Source organism: Gallus gallus, chromosome 1 (assembly GCF_016699485.2).
Source record: "Gallus gallus isolate bGalGal1 chromosome 1, bGalGal1.mat.broiler.GRCg7b, whole genome shotgun sequence".
Classification (NCBI taxonomy): domain Eukaryota; kingdom Metazoa; phylum Chordata; class Aves; order Galliformes; family Phasianidae; genus Gallus; species Gallus gallus.
This window is the reverse complement of record NC_052532.1, coordinates 60,590,035-60,606,844: the sequence shown is the minus strand read 5'-3', so window position 1 is coordinate 60,606,844 and position 16,810 is coordinate 60,590,035. Positions and strand designations below refer to the sequence as shown.

At 46.1% G+C, this 16,810-nt stretch overlaps 2 protein-coding genes across 23 annotated transcripts in view; one reads left to right on the top strand and one right to left on the bottom strand.

The window, feature by feature from the left end:
* The window catches only part of ERC1 (ELKS/RAB6-interacting/CAST family member 1), a 291,778-nt gene extending 290,660 nt beyond the window's left edge, over positions 1-1,118 (bottom strand). For 12 of the 17 annotated variants that reach the window (XM_040650626.2, XM_040650638.2, XM_015286761.3 and 9 more), the window contains exon 1: positions 1,067-1,118. The gene's annotated coding sequence lies outside the window, so the exon portion shown is untranslated. Of the gene's footprint in view, positions 1-489 lie in introns of all 17 variants that reach the window. The other 5 variants (XM_040650627.2, XM_046901424.1, XM_015286777.4 and 2 more) reach the window with 2 other exon arrangements.
* On the top strand, positions 453-16,591 carry RAD52 (RAD52 homolog, DNA repair protein). 6 transcript variants are annotated; one of them, XM_040697090.2, is made up of 13 exons: positions 1,256-1,691; positions 3,258-3,324; positions 4,559-4,647; positions 5,811-5,912; positions 6,438-6,531; positions 7,399-7,466; positions 7,724-7,842; positions 7,929-8,004; positions 10,246-10,442; positions 10,623-10,759; positions 11,366-11,446; positions 11,978-12,223; positions 12,778-13,590. In XM_040697090.2, exons 3-13 carry the CDS (start codon positions 4,561-4,563, stop codon positions 12,837-12,839), a joined length of 1,269 nt encoding a protein of 422 aa, XP_040553024.1. In that variant the 5' UTR covers positions 1,256-1,691; positions 3,258-3,324; positions 4,559-4,560; the 3' UTR covers positions 12,840-13,590. The 6 variants fall into 6 exon arrangements, with proteins under 6 accessions (NP_001383203.1, XP_040553024.1, NP_001383202.1 ...); NM_001396274.1 differs by lacking the exons at positions 1,256-1,691; positions 3,258-3,324 and adding an exon at positions 453-546 and having other exon boundaries at positions 12,778-16,591; NM_001396273.1 differs by lacking the exon at positions 3,258-3,324 and having other exon boundaries at positions 1,256-1,311; positions 12,781-16,591.
* The last annotated feature ends 219 nt before the right edge of the window (positions 16,592-16,810 follow it).

The window sequence follows — 16,810 nt, the reverse complement described above, 5'->3', positions numbered from 1 at the left end:
TCCCCCAAGAATGAGCTTCAATAAGATGTAAAACATACACCGTTCTCCCCACCCATTCTATTTCTAGGAATCTGCTTTTATTCTCTCAGCTTCTACGCTTCCGCTTCTCCCTTCACTCCACAGACATTTCTTTCTGCTTTCCTGTTTCCTAAACCTCCCCATTTCCATCGGGGTTTCACCCAGAACATTTCACACCCCGTCAGCACGAACCACAACGCGGGCTTCCAACTCGCACATAACACTCCAAGCAAAACGCATTGTGTGCCTTCATTGCTGAGGCTTAGGGTTCGCGTCAGGAACGAGACAGATGTGGAAAGACAGCAGCTCCCGACACACGCTTCAGGATGGCTGCAGATGCAGAAACAAAGCATGATGTCAACTGACACTCGCGCTGTAGTAGGTTCCGTGGGATGAACGCGGCATGCCCAGAGGTGGGGCGGAAATCACAGCTCGACTTGCTCCGGGCAGAAAGGCGGCCGGCACCATTACCTTACTGATGGCACCGAGACAATGAAGGCGGACGCTTGGCGAGGGCACGCTGACCAAGTAGGGGCGGACGAACGCGATCGCACGGCAGAGAAGCAGAGCCCGACGGCCGCCCCAGAACAAACCCCCTCCCTGAGCACCACCGCATGACCACCGCCGCCCGGCGGGACGCGCCCCGCTCCCCTCCGCCAGGCCGGGCAGCGGGGACAGCCGGGCCCTGGGGTGCCGCCGCCGCCGCCGCCGCCCAGCACAGCCCAACCCAACCCAGCAGAGCACAGCACAGCACAGCCCCGGGCGGTGACAGCGCGCTCGAGGCCCGCGGAGCGGCGAGGCCCCGCACCCCTCAGCCGCCTCCCCAGCCCTCCTCCCCGCCCTGAGGCCCCGCAGCCCCCCGGGAGGGAACCGGACCCACCTGAGCGGCGCCCGCCGGCCACCAGGCCCCACCGCAGCCCCTGCCCAGCCCGGCGGCCGCCCGCAGCTACCGGCGCCCGCAGGCCCCGCCCCGAGCCTGGCTCCCCCAAGCGGCCGGCGAGCGGCGCTGCCCCCTCCCGCGGCCCCCGCGCCCAGCGGGGCCCCTCACCTGCCCGTCAGCGCCACGGCGAGCCCGGTCGCCTCCGCCTCTCTCCCCCCCCCCGACGTCCCCTCACGGCCGCGCGGTGCCCCGCCTCCCCCAGCCGGCCTTCCCTGCCCTCCCCTCCGTCTCCGCCCGCGGGAAGTTTGTCTCCTCTCTCTCGCCGTAGCCGCGCCCGCCCCCCGCCGCCCCTCCTGCATGCGCGGGAGCTGCGAACGGCGGCGGCGGGAGGCGCGCGACCCGGCCTGACCCAGGTACGGCGTCCTCGGCCCCTTCCGGCGGGACCGCGCGCGGGGCGGCCGTTGGCGGGAGCGGGGAACGGGCTCTCCCCTCAGCGGCCCCGGCCGGCTATCTGTGAGCCGCCCGGAGTCTGCAGAAGTCAAAACACGAGGAATTCTACATTGTCGCTCTTCTCGATGCAGACCATTAGGCTTTCGGGGTGTTCGCTCCATCTCCGTGCTGGATAAAGCAACTTTTGCAAAGCGAATTATTCGGCTTACAAAACAGTTTAGCAAAACGTAGTAAATGATGATTCCTAGGTGTCTTTTAACCGATGATAAACTGCTTTTACCATCCTCTATACAGAACTAGAATACTTGAGCTTGAACTTTTAGTATTTGAAGATGGTTTGAGAGTAAGGCATTTTTAGCACTAATTTACGTGTCAAGCACTGTCCTACCACTGTCCTTTTGTCTCTTCTCTGGCCATTAGCTGGTTATTATTATCTACACCAGGGTTAATGTTTGAAGTGAGTTAAGAGAGTGAGTGAAGAACCAGTGTTCCACTGAGGAGTGGAAGCCTTCCCTTCCCAAGCTCCTGGGTCTGTGTTAAAGGAGATTTAGAATTCCATTTGCAGAATTAACTTTTTCTTCTTTGGGACTCCTGCTCTACTGATCTTGAAATTGAAGTTCATAGAATCACAGAATCATAGAATGCCTGGGTTGAAAATGACCACAATGATCATCGAGTTTCAACCCCCTGCTATGCACACGGTCACCAACCACCAGACCAGGCTGCCCAGAGCCACATCCAGCCTGGCCTTGAATGCCTCCAGGGATGGGGCACCCATAACCTCCTTGGGCAACCTGTTCCAGTGCGTCACCACCCTCTGAGTGAAAAACTTTCTCCTAATACCCAACCTAACCTCTCCTGTCTCAGTTTAAAACCAGTTTTAAATTTCAAGGCTCTTGTCCTATGACTATCCACCCTTGTAAACAGCCGTTCCTCCTCCTGTTCATATGCTCCCTTCAAGTACCGGAAGGCCACAATGAGGTCTCCCTGGAGCCTTCTCTTTTCCAAGCTAAACAAGCCCAGTTCCCTCAACCTTTACTCATAGGAGTGGTGCTCCAGCCCCATCACTTTGAAATGCTCTGAGAGTTACTTGGAGACATAGGGCCTCACTGTACTGCATTTCAACGAACTGATAAAAGAAATCACATTCCTCTGTTAGAATCACATCCTCTGTTAGGTTTAAATAAGATCCATGGCTGAAGCAAACTCTTGGTGCGAGCAAGGCCTGAAACTAAACTAGCATCATCCGTCTCATTCACACAAGCTGTAGAATAAATAATAAATAAATACAGGCTATGGACATATTCTATCTGCCTGTTACTAGAATTTTCTAGTGGAGAGATTCTATTGAAATCGCTCCATTAGATTAAAACTATATGATGTGATGCTGCTGTTAGCAGAATTCTGCATTTCCTTGTTCTTGTTCAGAATCGACAACCATACTTTAGTCAGTTTGATTCAAGGTGTATCTCCGTATAGAATGTAGACTGACAATGGTGCACACCTTGTAAAAACTTTAAAGACTTAATAGTGGTTTTGGTTAGAGCAGTTTTCCTCCAGAACGCCACCCACCTACTGTGTGTGTAGATTCTTGGCTAACTGCTCGCAGGGCAAACACACACATTTCTTGTATTGCCTTTTCCCTCCAAGGGCTTTGTACTGATTAAGATCTGATTTAGGCTGCGTAGAGTGAAAAATATACATACAGTATTGTTCAAACTTTGTTTCCCTCCACCACTCACCACAGATACTATTTTTTTTTATTCCTCTCCAAGTGTTTCCCTCAGGATGCAGAGGACTCTTTGCTCAAAAAGGGCAGTAACTTTCTTAAACCACATGCGCATCTCCTAGTAATATTAACTTTTACATGTTCTCTTCTGAAACCAAATGTATTTACCGTAAATTGCAGCTAACTTTTGATTGAAAGACTTCCAAATGTACAAGATCAGTGCAATTATACAGCGTCTGGACAGGAGGTAAATAATGATTGCCAACCAAAAGGAAAATTCTAGCTACACCTAATGTAATTATCAGTGTTTGTACTTGCCAAGGGTACAGCTAGCATCCCTCTTCTGAGATGTGTTTAGCGAGTCCTTAGTAATACTTTGACTACCTTGTTTAAAGACTAGACAATTTCTCTCAAAAAATCTAAACCTGAAGTACGGGAGCAAGAAGTAATACTAGCCAGGCTCCTTCTGGCTGTCATGTATCACTGTCTGAAGGATTTTAAACTTTCCATATCTGTTTTAATATCCTCCGCTGTCTCATTGACATACATTGCGCGTTGACTTGCCTTGTATTGTATACAGAAGACTTACAGACTGATGGGCTAAAACCAGTTGCGCTCAGTATTTGTGCAAATACAGTAAAAGATTGCCTCTCTGGGCTTCTACAGAAGTATTGCTGCAGTTCCTTTGTGCTCCTGTTGTATAGGCTGTCAACAGGACAACCACTTCTCCAGCAGCACAGCGGAGTGGTAGTGCAGTTACCATCGGGCACTTGTTGGGTACTGGCTTGGAAAAGGGTGCCATCTACTGAATTATTGGCACAACTTCCTCACGCTGTTAGACGTTCTGTATGTTTTCCAGCTCTGTGTGGTTTGTGTGATGCCATCATAAGCCAAGGCAGTCAGTGATTACAGTCAATAATCTAAAATGAAGATTGACAAATCAGGTTATAGACAAGTACGATTTTAGAAATTTCCTACTGCTTTTTATCAAAGTATTTATGGATTTTGAAGGTGATGTGGGAAGACAGTGCTGGAGAATCTGAAAAACTGAGGTGGTTTTTTTTCTTACCTAAAATGGTACAATACATTCATGTTTATCTGAAAAGGAATAAAAATACATCATTTTTACCCATTTCATGTTTAGAATAATGACTCCCAACATTTTTTTTTGTTGTTCTAGTCTCTGATCAAGAGCAGAACAGTGCCTCTGCCTTTAGGATTTGTGTCTATTTCTGTCTATTACACAGTATAATGTTTTTAAGAAGAATTTTAGCTGCTGTGAAACAGCATCAGAAAACAAATTTCCAACTGATCCTGCAGCAGTTCCACAGAAGCACGCACAGAAGTATGATTGGTATTACTGTATTGTCCAATATGTTGCAGTATATTGTTATACTTAGTGTGCAGTGAACTTTTTTGATGTGTTTTCTTATGGATAGTTGACTCTTATTTTCAATAATTGTCTTTTTTTTTGTCTTTAGGGATGCCTGAAAGGCAAGGGAAGGACAGTGAAAGCCATGTCAGCAGCAGCTGTACCAGCACCAGCAACTCAGTTGCTTGCTTCGGACAGGTCAGTTCCCTTTGCCTGAGAAATAGAAGTTCCATTCTTGCACTACTGGAAATCTGCTCTGCATATTTGCTCATTTTAAAGATGGATACAGTTAGGCTAGAGTCATTTCCACTGCACTAACTATTCTGCACCTAAACTTACCTTATGTTTTCTTCCATGATAGCCATGGCATGTGCACACTCCCTTTTTCCTTACATCTTTTGTTACAGACTTGCGCTGTACAGGCTTGCTTCCAGTATCAGAAAAAGAAAGCCATTCCTTTAAGCCTAAATACAACTAAAGATAAACGTGAGAGGTTTGGCAGGCACTAGAACATGATGATGCAGGTGGTGAAATCCTATTCTGTCCGCACGTAACAGCATAGGAACACAAGATTTTTAGTGCTTGAATCCGTGCAAATCCTTAAGAATGATGTTAGGCCTCTCTAACCTTTGCAAATTGTAAATTGTATTTCTACTAAGACATGTAGCATGAGTTACAGCACTGGGCTTCCTAATGATACCAGTGATGCTGGAGTTATCCAAAGGGCCTTCCCTGCAGTAGGGGAATATGCTGAACACTTCTCTATAATTTTCTAATTTGATTGATCACCCAAGCTGTTGTCCTGATAGAACTAGTCATCATCTGGATTTAACTCCATTCACCACCACTCTCTGACCCTGACCATTCAGTCAGTTTTTTACCCAGCAAAATCGTACCTGTCCAAGCCATGGACTGCCACCTTCTCCAGGAGAATACCATGGGAGACCTTGTCAAAGGCTTTGCTGAAGTCTAGCTTGACTATGTCAACAGACTTTCCCTCATCCACCGAGCAGGTCACTTGGTCATAGAAGGAGATGAGGTTGGTCAGGCAGGACCTGCCTCTCATGAACTCACACTGACTGGGCCTGATAGCCTGGTTGTCCCGCACATGCCATGTTATTGCACTCAAGATGATCTGCATCTGTATATATGGTTTCAAGAGTATGGAAAAAAACAATATAGTGCACATATGTGTACATGTGCCCCAAGGTCTCTCTTTGTTAGTTACATCCTGATTCTAAAAATGGACCATATATCCCTTGAAAGGACAGGGAAAATGTGTTTATGAAGTACTATTAGGAGAAGAGGGATAGCTAACGTGGAGAGAATGAGAAACTTTGTCTTACTTTGTTTCCATCAAGTATCAATATACAGCAAATGAATATCAAGCCATCCAGCATGCTCTTCGTCAGAAACTGGGTCCAGAGTATATCAGCAGTCGGCAAGCTGGGGGTGGACAAAAGGTATGAATAAACATGCATAGATGTTTCAACTTGCTTTTTTTTTTTTTTTCCCAGGAGAATTATTATTAAAATAATAATAATAATCTTTATTTTTGAAAATTTCCCACTGAAGTGTAATCAGCAAATATGAAAGGAAAATTAGGCTAGCATGTATTCTGGCTTTATCTTAGCCACAGAATCCTTACATTCTTATGGAAAAGCCACTTAACTTTTCAGTGCTTCATCCTACTTGTAGAACATTGAGATGTTTTTCTTTTTTTTTCTAGAACTGGAGTATATGAATCATTATGTGGCACTAGCTGCAGTTTTACTTTAGTGCCTGCTAGCTCTGCTCCCCTTAATTCTGGCATATTTGTTCAGTTCTCCCCATCACAGTTGCCAGAAGATGGTGAACCCAAATCTGCATCATCGTTCAATTATCTTGAATTTAGCCAGGTTTCCTCAGAGTAAGATGATCTGTGTAATCTTTCTTTAAAATCAAGAGTGTATGTGTGTATATACTTACATGTATGTTTCTCTTTTCAGGTCTGTTACATTGAGGGTCACAAGGTAATCAGTCTGGCCAATGAGATGTTTGGCTTCAATGGCTGGGCTCATTCAGTCACTCAACAGAATGTTGGTAAGTATCTGATTGGCATAAAAAAAGTCCGTCCACATTTTCCACTTTGATGACTCGGAAGGAAAAGTTTCTCAAATAATCCTGTAAAAAGTCATGCTTTAGCAGTTCAGAGGCAGAGGATTATTATACTGCTTTTTTTAATTCCTGGGTTGAAAAAGGATTACACGTCTGGCAACTTTACAAAACTATTGAGCGAGTGGACCAGATGAGGACAGAACTTTTGGACACCATTGTACAGTTTCTTGAACTTCAAAGCATTTCATGTCAGCTATGTGTTACTCTTCTGTCAGACTTGTAAGGCTGCCAATGGTTGTTTAGAGGTTCTGGACTGAGAGTCATGGATAAAGCCTTGTGCAACGTTTCCCAAATCAGAGACTTCTAATAGATAATAGGAAATAAATTGCTTTTATAGACAGTTAAGGTTCTTTTCCATTGTTGTTTCTATAAACTGATAGTTTAAATCTTTACTTCCAGCTGAAAAAGAACTGCTACTCTTTGAACATCTAAGATATGTATCTGAATGAGGAGTAATGTTTACAACTCTAATTTCTTTCGTATATATAAAAAAAACCATACATAAACATGTGTTTATACGCATGATACCAGAGTGCAAGTGTTTGGCAGACCTAGACACTGATAACCAGAAAATACAGCATACCCAGAGCATATGTACAACTTATCATTCTTGGATGATAGGTAATATTTTAAAAGTCATGCTCCATTTTATAGAAAATACAGTGAGAGTGTCTTGGGCCCATTCAGCAACTACGCTACAGGTTCATGAATATTCAAAGGAAGTGAGTTGAGACCTACATGTGGATCAGGAGTCTTTTGTGTTATTTAGGATGCTACCTTTTTTCCCCTCAGACTTTGTTGATCTCAACAACGGCAGGTTCTATGTGGGGGTCTGTGCATTCGTGAAAGTGCAGCTTAAGGTAAGTGGATTTTTTGTTCGCTCTGTCTGTAGCTGAGCGATTGCTTAAAGCTGGGAATGAAAGTACATAGGTCAGACTGTAGTTCTCAGGAGTAACGCACTACACCAGAGAACACAGTGGAGTCCAAAACACTGACCTTGCTACAAAACATCCAGCTAATGGTGAGTAAGCAGGCTTAGGAAAGTGCAGTGTCTAGCAATGGATGCTTTATGTTCAGAGTTTCCCTTATACTTAATGCTTTTAAAATCTTACTGCAGGACGGCTCATACCATGAAGATGTGGGCTATGGAGTCAGTGAAGGCTTGAAGTCCAAGGCCTTGTCCTTAGAAAAGGCAAGAAAGGAGGCAGTAACAGATGGACTGAAGAGGGCGCTCAAGTAAGTGAAGGTCACTACTTGTACATTCTCAGAGGTGAACTGGGAGCTGTTATTTTCAGTCACAATGGGCTCTCCTTGTTTCTCAGGTGCTTTGGGAATGCTCTTGGGAACTGCATCCTAGACAAAGACTACCTACAAGCAGTTAATAAGCTTCCACGTCAGGTACAGTATGTGATGTTTCAGAGCAGGGACTGCTCGATGTTGATTGTTCCTGGTCCTTCATGTTAAAAGGAATGTAAATAATGATACAAATGCATCTTAGCCCCAAATATTTCCTGCTGTCAGACCAGTAGCATTTGCCTGCTAGTTTGATTGCATGAGCTGTCCGTTCCTGAGTTCTTTTCCCCAGCACTTTACTACAACTGTTCTAAAGTTTAACTATTTGCAGTAGGCAAGCTTACTATGGTGAGACAGCTGAAGATACAGTATTCTACTCAAGATGCCGTGTGACATTTAGCGTCAAAGACCCTAAGTCTTTCTATTCAGTGCCAGCAATGTGTACAGTTACATCTGTGCTCATGAAAGGTTAAATGCTACACCAGGAAGATTAACTGTTTAAACTAGCTTTTTCCAGGTGCTATTTTCTATACATTCTGTGAGATCAGGACCGTTTTGTTCAGTCCTGAAGACTCTCAAGCTGGAAGCCAAGGCTGGGCATACTGGGCAGCAGGAGGAAGATTCTCTAGATTTTAGGGAGCTCTGGCAGAAAACAAGGTGTTCTTCTGTGAGAAAGACTCCTTCCAATAAAGTTTAATATGCATAGCCCAGCATGTCCTGGAAACAATACTAGATGGGTCACATCCCAAAGCTGTCTGTTGTAGTTAGAACCTAAGAATAAGCAAAATCCATATAGTAACAATATCAGTGTGCGCAGTGATAGTTGCTTTGTCCTTTTACTAATCAGCATTTGAACTGTACAAAGCCCCAGTCACAGCACCAGCTATACTATTCTCAGCCTGGTCATTCTAACAAGGTTTGCATTGTGCCTCTATTTCACCCCTCGGATGTCTGTCCATTGTTCTTTTTAGAATAGATACTGAATAGGTATTTTATAACAATGTTTTTGTACTGAGGTCTAAAGAAAAGTTAAGTTCAAAAGATGATATCAGCTTTCAATTAAGCCACTTGGATCCTTCCCAAAAGAACACTGCAATATGCTAGATGCAACTGTATTACAAAGGAGGAATCTAAGCTTTTAGATTGAACCCAAAAAAGTTATGGCTGTTGCCAGTCCCCTCCAGAAAAGCAAAAGAGGTATTTTGTTCTTTTGCTACATTAGGAGCATCCAAGAGGACCTGCAAACATCCTCTGCTTGGCTTCAAAATGTGTCGGTACCTGAAGTTTGCCACTGTATAATGAGAGCAGGATATGTTAGACTTGGCTGCTGGAGGGAATACATTTAGCAAAATCTACAATTCATTTGTTTTGAACACTTGATAGTCCATTACGTAGCAAATGGTGGCTCTTGAATATATAGAGTTAGTTTGTACAACTGATGGGTACTTGAACACTTTCCCTGCCATCGCTACGGTTCTTTCAGTTACTGAACAGAAATAGGCCACGTTACCCCTTGCCTTGCTTCTCAGGCTCCTTTAGGCTTAGCTTTAGGTTCCACAGTGCAAGGGAGAGCCGCAGTTACTTTTCCCTCTGCAGTCCTAGGTCCAAACAGTGAACCTTCAGAGTTAACGAGCGCCATGGAGAAATGTCTCTTTCGGAGGTCTGTGGTCCAGAATGAGACAAGAAATGGTGCTGCATGTCCCACTGGTAACAACAGTGCTGTAAGCCTGTTCTTTCAGAGCTACCACAAAGTACGCTTTGATGTAACACAGCAGTCTTCGTAGTATTAAAGGTGCCCCAGCTGTTGGTCGGCATTAATCTTGTTAGCTCCTGATGTGTGCCAGCTGGGGGCAGTAGGCTGCTAGGCTGTAACCTACCTTGCACACTGAGGAAAAAGGGAGCCTTTTACATCTCTGATCCATGTTGTTCCATAGGAAAGTTGCCTTCGTCGTACCAGGATTTACTCAACTCTGCTAGTCAGCTTGGAGCTCTAACATGGCTCTGGCTAGCTAACCAGGCTGAAGGAATTGTTCCAAAGGGACACCTCACCAAGCGAAGATGACAGAGATCTCTGCTTTGCCAGGGGCATCTATTGGTGGCACTGCCAGAGATTTGTGAAATCACAGAGCACAGCATGGAGAGACACAGGATATCTTCCCTAATGAACTTAACTGCTGAACTGGCACAAAGCGATAAACTAGATAAACTCCAATGCATTTTAGTTTCTAAACTTACTTCTCTACCTAGAGCGAACAAACAAGATTTCCCAACAGTGCCACATAGAAAAGACCTGTGCGTATTTCGTGATGGAAATTCCTGAAGGTGTTTTCTTTTTTCCTTTACTAGATGCCCCCTGAGTTAGATCTGGTGAAAACTAAAAGACAGGACTATGAGCCTGAAATAGAGAAAGCGAGGTACGACGGCTGTTTGGAAAGGCAGAACCCAGGATGGAGACAACAGTGTGAAACGGCACCAACTTGTAAGCCCACTCACACAGAGGCTTCCGGAGTGACAGAAGATCAGAAGCAGCCAAGCAGTTCTGGGTACGTTAGAAGTTACTGTCCCCTTTGAAGCACGTGGACAGTCCAAATTGGAAGATGCCGTACGATATTAGTTTAGAGGATTTTTCTTGCAGTTATTATATTATGGTATGAATGTTTCTTCATAAAATATAGTTGCTGAACTCCTGTTTTCACTTTGTTTTTACCCCGGGGGTGGGGCAGAAATACAGATTCCCCAGCTGTTGAGTGTGATGCCACGTATCAGCGGAAACTGCGACAAAAGCAGCTGCAGCAACAGTTCTGGGAACAGATGGAAAAGAGACGTCAGGTTAAGGAAGTTACTCCCAGCAGCAAACAGGGTAAGGTGGGGCAGTAGAAGCTGACAGTTTTAATGGTAGCTGCTGGCAGACAAGTGTTACTCACAGTACGGAAGCCTGATCTGGTTCTTTTGTTTTATACTGTGCTATTGCACTCCTTTGAGACCAAAGAAAGGAAGATCCTCATACCCCTGTCCCTGCGTTCTTAAAGGGGCTCTAAAACCACATCATTAAAACTGCAACTTTCCAACCACACTGAAGCTTCGTGCAGCGCAGCCACTGCCGTCTGTACCATTACTGTGCCGTGTCAGAGCTGAGGCTGCAGCGCTTCACTGAGGTGGCTGCAGGCAAGCAGACGTTGCATTAGCTGCTGGTGGGTTACTTTTCACCCACGGGGAAGTCTGGACAGATGTGTGGTAAGCAGGAACTTAGGGGTGGGGTGAAAGAGTTTATAGTATTGCAATTGCTCTCGCTAGTCATTGGCAGCATCTTACTCTTCTATATACTGCTTCCAAAATCTAAGCAGCTGTGGGAAAAGAGAGTACCTGGAAGCAATCACTTCAGACTCGTGCCCTGTCTGCTAAGGAGGAACAGAAGAGTTCTTCTGTATGTCAAACTTTAATCTCTTCTTGTGTTACTTCTGTCCAGCAACAGCCAATCCTCCTGTAAAACACAGCACTCCGGCAGCAGTACAGCAGGAACTGGCAATAGAAGAAGAGTTCTTTGCAGGTCAGCCACGAACAATGAACAGCAGCATGTTAAATTATTGGTATTCAGATTAATTCTTCAATGTGTAATGGTAAAAGTTGTGAAGGGCTTGGAGTAAAAGAAATGGGAGTCTGACCTTAGCGGTACTAACCTCGCTTGAATGGCAGGAAAAACAATGTTAAAATGTGCAGGAGATGAGATGTCCATCACTATGAGAAGTTTTACACCATGCCTTTCAGTCAAGCACTGTTATACATATTTGGCAATCTCTTCTCTTCTGGTGATGTTTCACAAAAATAGAACATGGGCGGGGGGGGGGGGGGGAGAAAGAAGTGCCTTTTCTTAACATAGCTACGGCTATTTGAGTCACATAGCACAGCACATGGACGTTGCTGAAGTTCATTTTCTGCTTGTGCACTGACATGAAAGATACTTTACAGTTTAACTTCTATAGTGGCCACCACTGTAGGAAAAGGGCGGGCTGGTCCTGGAGTTACTCTTGTTCCCGTAGCGCCGTCATCTTTGGTTCCATCATCTTTTCATTCATTTTAGATGATCTTGAACTCTGGGACATTTCCTTGGAGACCACCGACCTTAACAAGTTGATGTGTCACAAAGCAGCAGGCTCACCAGCAGCACAGCAGCCCCCCGAGACGCCCCACAGACGTCACCAGATGACAACTCGTAACAGGACGCCTCAGAGAATGCATTATCACAAACCGCCTGTGAGGTTTGCACAGTTGCAGCCATCTGCTGCTCTCACAAGCAACAGCCACGGTGCCAACCAACGCACACCAGGTATGTGCTATGAGAAATGACTGAGTTCCTTCTGTCTGAACAGCAGCTCTTGGCTTTGAAAGCTTCGCTCTCAGATTATTAATCTGGAGCGGGAGAAACGTCCCTCTTTTGCGTGGAGCGCTGCGATAGCAGCCAAGGACAACTCCTTCCAGCCAACTGTCTTCTCAGGGAAGAGCTAAAGAATAAATCAATGAGTACCTTTAGAAGCAAATCACAGAATGGCCCGGGTTGGAAGGGACCTCAAGGATCATGAATCTCCAACTCCCCCTGCTGCAGGCAGGGCCACCAACCTCCACATTTAATACTAGACCGGGCTGCCCAGGGCCCCATCCAAACTGGCCTTGAACACCTCCAGGGACGGGGCATCCACACCCTCTCTGGGCAGCCCGTTCCAGCACCTCACCACTCTCATAGTAAAGAACTTCCCCCTGACATCCAACCTAAATCTTCCCTCCTTCAACTTCAAACCATTTCCCCTTGTCCCGCTGTTATCTACCCTTTCAAAGAAAAGCCTTAAGAAACTTCCCTTTCTCATTCTCTCTCTCCCCGTTCAGCAGAGCACAGCCCTTACAGGAGAAGTCAAAGCTGGAAGAAGCGGAGGCTAGAACCCACATAGGACACGTGGTGGCATCATTACCTACATGCTGGATTACATCATAAGACTGCAGTTGGCTGCTCAAAGTACGTGAGGAAGCTTCATCTATTAATAGATTGTCCTAAAGCAACACAGAATAGCCAGAGAGACACAGCCAGCAAGAACTTCATGTGCTTTGGGTTTATTACATAGTCCAGATTTTTTTTTCTATAAACACACAATCATTTGTGCTCCTGCACAACTCGTGGCTGTTTTACAAATAATTTGCCTGAGAATTGTAGCATAAGTAAACCTTCAAATGAGATGCCATAGCTTCTTCCCTGCTCAGTGTTGCATTTAGGAGTACAGAAAAGTTTTTTTCCAATAAAACGAGGACAGGGTGGGCTGTGGCCCCAGGAAAGCACACTGACCGCTGTCTCCCATTCCCTCGGGCCGTTTGCAGCTGTGGCAGCCTCTGCCTCACATGCAGCACAGCTGCCTGCCCAGAGGCTGCACAAGCAGGGGCAGAGCATTGCCCTGACACGGCTCTGCCTCACCTCAACCCTCAAGCACGCGGCATTCCCAGCAGCAGCAGCAGCACATCTATCTGTGCCCACGCAGCACGGGGTCAGGAACACGCGGGGACTGCTACTGAGGGGTACATACAGCATCTAAGTGCTGGTTTGGACCTTTTGTGAAATGAATGAGAGCTGCAATCTTATACTTTTAGTGTTTTAAATCAGCTTTTACTCCTTTTTAACACAAGAATAAACACTAAATGTGGACAGACAAACCACACTTGTTATTTGTGCCTTCTTCCTATTCACTTACAACTGTTTAACAAGCTCAGAGAAGCTCGTGTTCACCTTGTGAGCAGGTACAAGTAGAAAGCTAGAGACTACCGCCGCGTGCACAGCCTTGCATTTGCTCTAGCATGGACAAATGAAAAGGTTCAAGGGGCTTTTAAACATGAGAGCAAAGCAACAGCTGTTCCTCTTAGTAATAAGGTCAAAGGAAAGATCTTTCAAGCAGCATTTAGGAAGTACCCCGTGCCCAGCTCGAAAGGCCCCGCTCTGGTGAGGGAACGGTTCTGCTGGGCAGCTGCTGGGTCTCTTCCTATTCTGGTGAAGGGGCTCAGCTGCAGCCCCGGCTGCCTCAGGCAGAAGCTGGGCACCGCCAGGCCAGCTGAACGGTGGCAGTGCCCTCCCTGCCCAAAGCAGGCTGAGCTGCCCAGGACCAGAGAGGGGAAGCTGGTTCTGTGTTACCTAGCGGCAGCAGTGGAGATGAGAAGGATGGTGCAGCACAGCTGGAACTGAAACCAGGAAAACCGACACCAGTTTTGACTAATCCAACCCTGAAACTGATGTCAGACTTGAAACAGGACCTTATTTCCACGCTTTGCCATTACCGGTCTATCCAGATGAGTTTCGTAAAGCGATCTAAATGTTACACAGGAGGTGTGAAGCATTTATTCCTGTCCCTCCTATTTCGCCTTCGCCACTTATCAGTCCCTTTCTCTTAAGCAGCCTCTGTTATCCACTCACCTCTCAAACAGGACAAACGAGGACCAACGTTGGTACCAAAAGAGAAGAGAAATGAAATTAACTGGCACAGATCATACCTAGAAAACAGTCTCAGATTTCAGCAACATTGGTTTCTCTCCAACTCGGTGCTGAGTGAGCTCAGAGCAGCTCAGGAAAGAAATACATACCACACGTCTGAGTCACGCGCCCAGTGTTGAAATAAGATACCTGTAAGGAAGGGAATGTGCAGACACACCATTGCTGGGTTCAGCAAAGCCTCTCCCAGCTTTTACAACACAAAACCTGAAAGTCTCCAACAATTCCATCAGCTTTCTTGACAGCAGAACAGTGCAAAGAAAGAGATGCCTCCTCTGGGGAGGTCACTGCCGCATGCCTCTCAGACTGCTCCTTTATGAAGAAAGCGGTAACGTTCATATACGGAGCTTTTCCTTTAAGGACTTGAGCAGCGTGACTCACAACAGAAGCGGTTCTTAAAATGGAAAGAAATGCAGCAGTAATTAGTGTTTAGAAATACCAAATAATTCCTGCGAGCCTACAGCTGCTAGAGAACAACTCTGTATCGTTCCGCTCTTACGCTGTGTTGGTAGAGCTGCAGGTCTGGGGATGGAATTCAGACTGGATCTAGACTAAAGGCAGCGCCCAGCACCACAGCTCAGCCCCGCTCCCTTCCGACCCACAGAGAAGAGCTGTCCCAGCAGGAGAGGAGGGGCAGCGGCCGCGCTCCAGCTTCTCTGCCAGTAACCGCTATCAGTTGTGTAGCGGTTACATCACTGCAGGAGCGGGGAGGAGAGGCCAACGAGAAAACCCAGCGCTCAGCAAAGCACGTTTGGTTTCTTTCAGTGACTCCATGCAATAGCCTGCAGAGGTGACAAACGGCAGCACAAAGCACAACCATAGAAGGAGAGCAGCCGGGGTGGGCTGCCAAATACACAACTAACTGTGGCCAGGGAAGCCCAAAGTTTCAACTTTTTTTATTTTTTTTTATTTTTTTATTTTATTTTTTTTTTTACAGTGTACATTGTTAAATAATGTAAAGAAAACGCTTGTAATTCAGAAACAGATTTTATGTGGAAAAAGATACTCAAAGTGTAATATTAAACAAAATAATTTAACAGTTCAGTAGCATTAGTTTATTCCTCTAGACTTCAGTTATTCATCCACAGGAAGGGGGGGAGGGGGAATCAATGGTAAATAAAACCAGTTCTTGCATAACATTAAGTGAAAACAACCTCAAACTTATTAGATCAAAATTAAATAACCACGTGCTGCGTTCAGCTTCATCAGTTCCCCTGTCGTGAGTATTCCCCTCGCGTGCCATCACTGCCTGGGGCCGGACACCGCTCCTCTTCCTCGGGCACACCTCTCCCCTCCCACCGGGCGTATCTGGGAAACCTCCGCACCGCTCAGGGCAAAGAGCAGAGCTTTCCTGTCCAACTTCAGCAGCGGGGCCCCCCGCTTCTGCCCCTTCCCACCACCGCGCTCACGCCACCAGCCTCTCTCCTCTCCCCTTCCGCTGCTCCACTCCGCACCGAGGTCACAAAGAACGAGCCCTCAAACCTAAGGATCTCAGAGCCCGGGCTCCTTGCTGCCGGCTTTTGCCCTCCGACATCTTTCTCCACCCGGTACATTCCCTTGCTGCCAAAAATGCTGGAAAAAAAAAGAACAACAACAACAAAAAGTAACAGGAAAGGAATGGATCTCGCACATCTCTTGGCAAAAAATAAAAAAATAAATGGAAGTGAGAACACTCACAGACAGCAAAACTCCCTGTTAAGGCTCCACAGGGGACCAGCACTCTCAATCTGGGCAAGGAACAATCTCCTGGGTGCACCAACTTCCAGACATCAGCGAGCTGCCCCGGCGCTGGGAAGCAGCACTGACCCTTCACAGCTCTTTGCAGCACTCTGTAAATACTGGCTGGTATTATTTTAACTTTGTAGAGGAAACCAGTATTCTTAAATATGAAAGGGGAGAATGAACACAGCAAAGGTACAGTACAGCTAACTAAGAGGTGACGGCTACAGTCCTGGTACCAGCTGGAAATCTGTTAGAGTGAACTAAAGCATAAATCCTCCACATAAGACCGAGGAAATTTCTTGATGCCGGCGGTTTCAAGTGCATCCATTGCCGGCAATGGACATTGTGCCAGGACACGACTATTCCTGGCTCCAATGGATAAAAAAAAAAAAAAAAAAAAAAAAAAAAAAAAAAAAAAAAAAAAAAAAAAAATCCACAACAAAACAAAGAAAAGCAATCCCAGCAGACCAGCCCGTGCCAACGAGCAATGGCACCTCTCCCTCAAGTCACATCCTGACCAAACATCTTCACCACTTCACAGGTGGAGTCGCATCGCATCCTAAGTTGGACCCTTCCCATAGACACACCTTCTCCCCATCCTCTCCATTCCTGATCCAGACCTCCTGCCTCTACACAACGGCGGTCCGCCTCATTCTGGCTTCACGCGCAACC

Bases quoted from the DNA above. Each gene is read 5' to 3' on its own strand.
- RAD52 (NM_001396274.1), top strand. From the start codon at position 4,561: ATGCCTGAAAGGCAAGGGAAGGACAGTGAAAGCCATGTCAGCAGCAGC. The intron at 8,005-10,245 runs GTACAGTATGTG...TTCCTTTACTAG, and splicing joins TTAATAAGCTTCCACGTCAG to ATGCCCCCTGAGTTAGATCT. The intron at 12,224-12,777 runs GTATGTGCTATG...CTCCCCGTTCAG, and splicing joins TGCCAACCAACGCACACCAG to CAGAGCACAGCCCTTACAGG.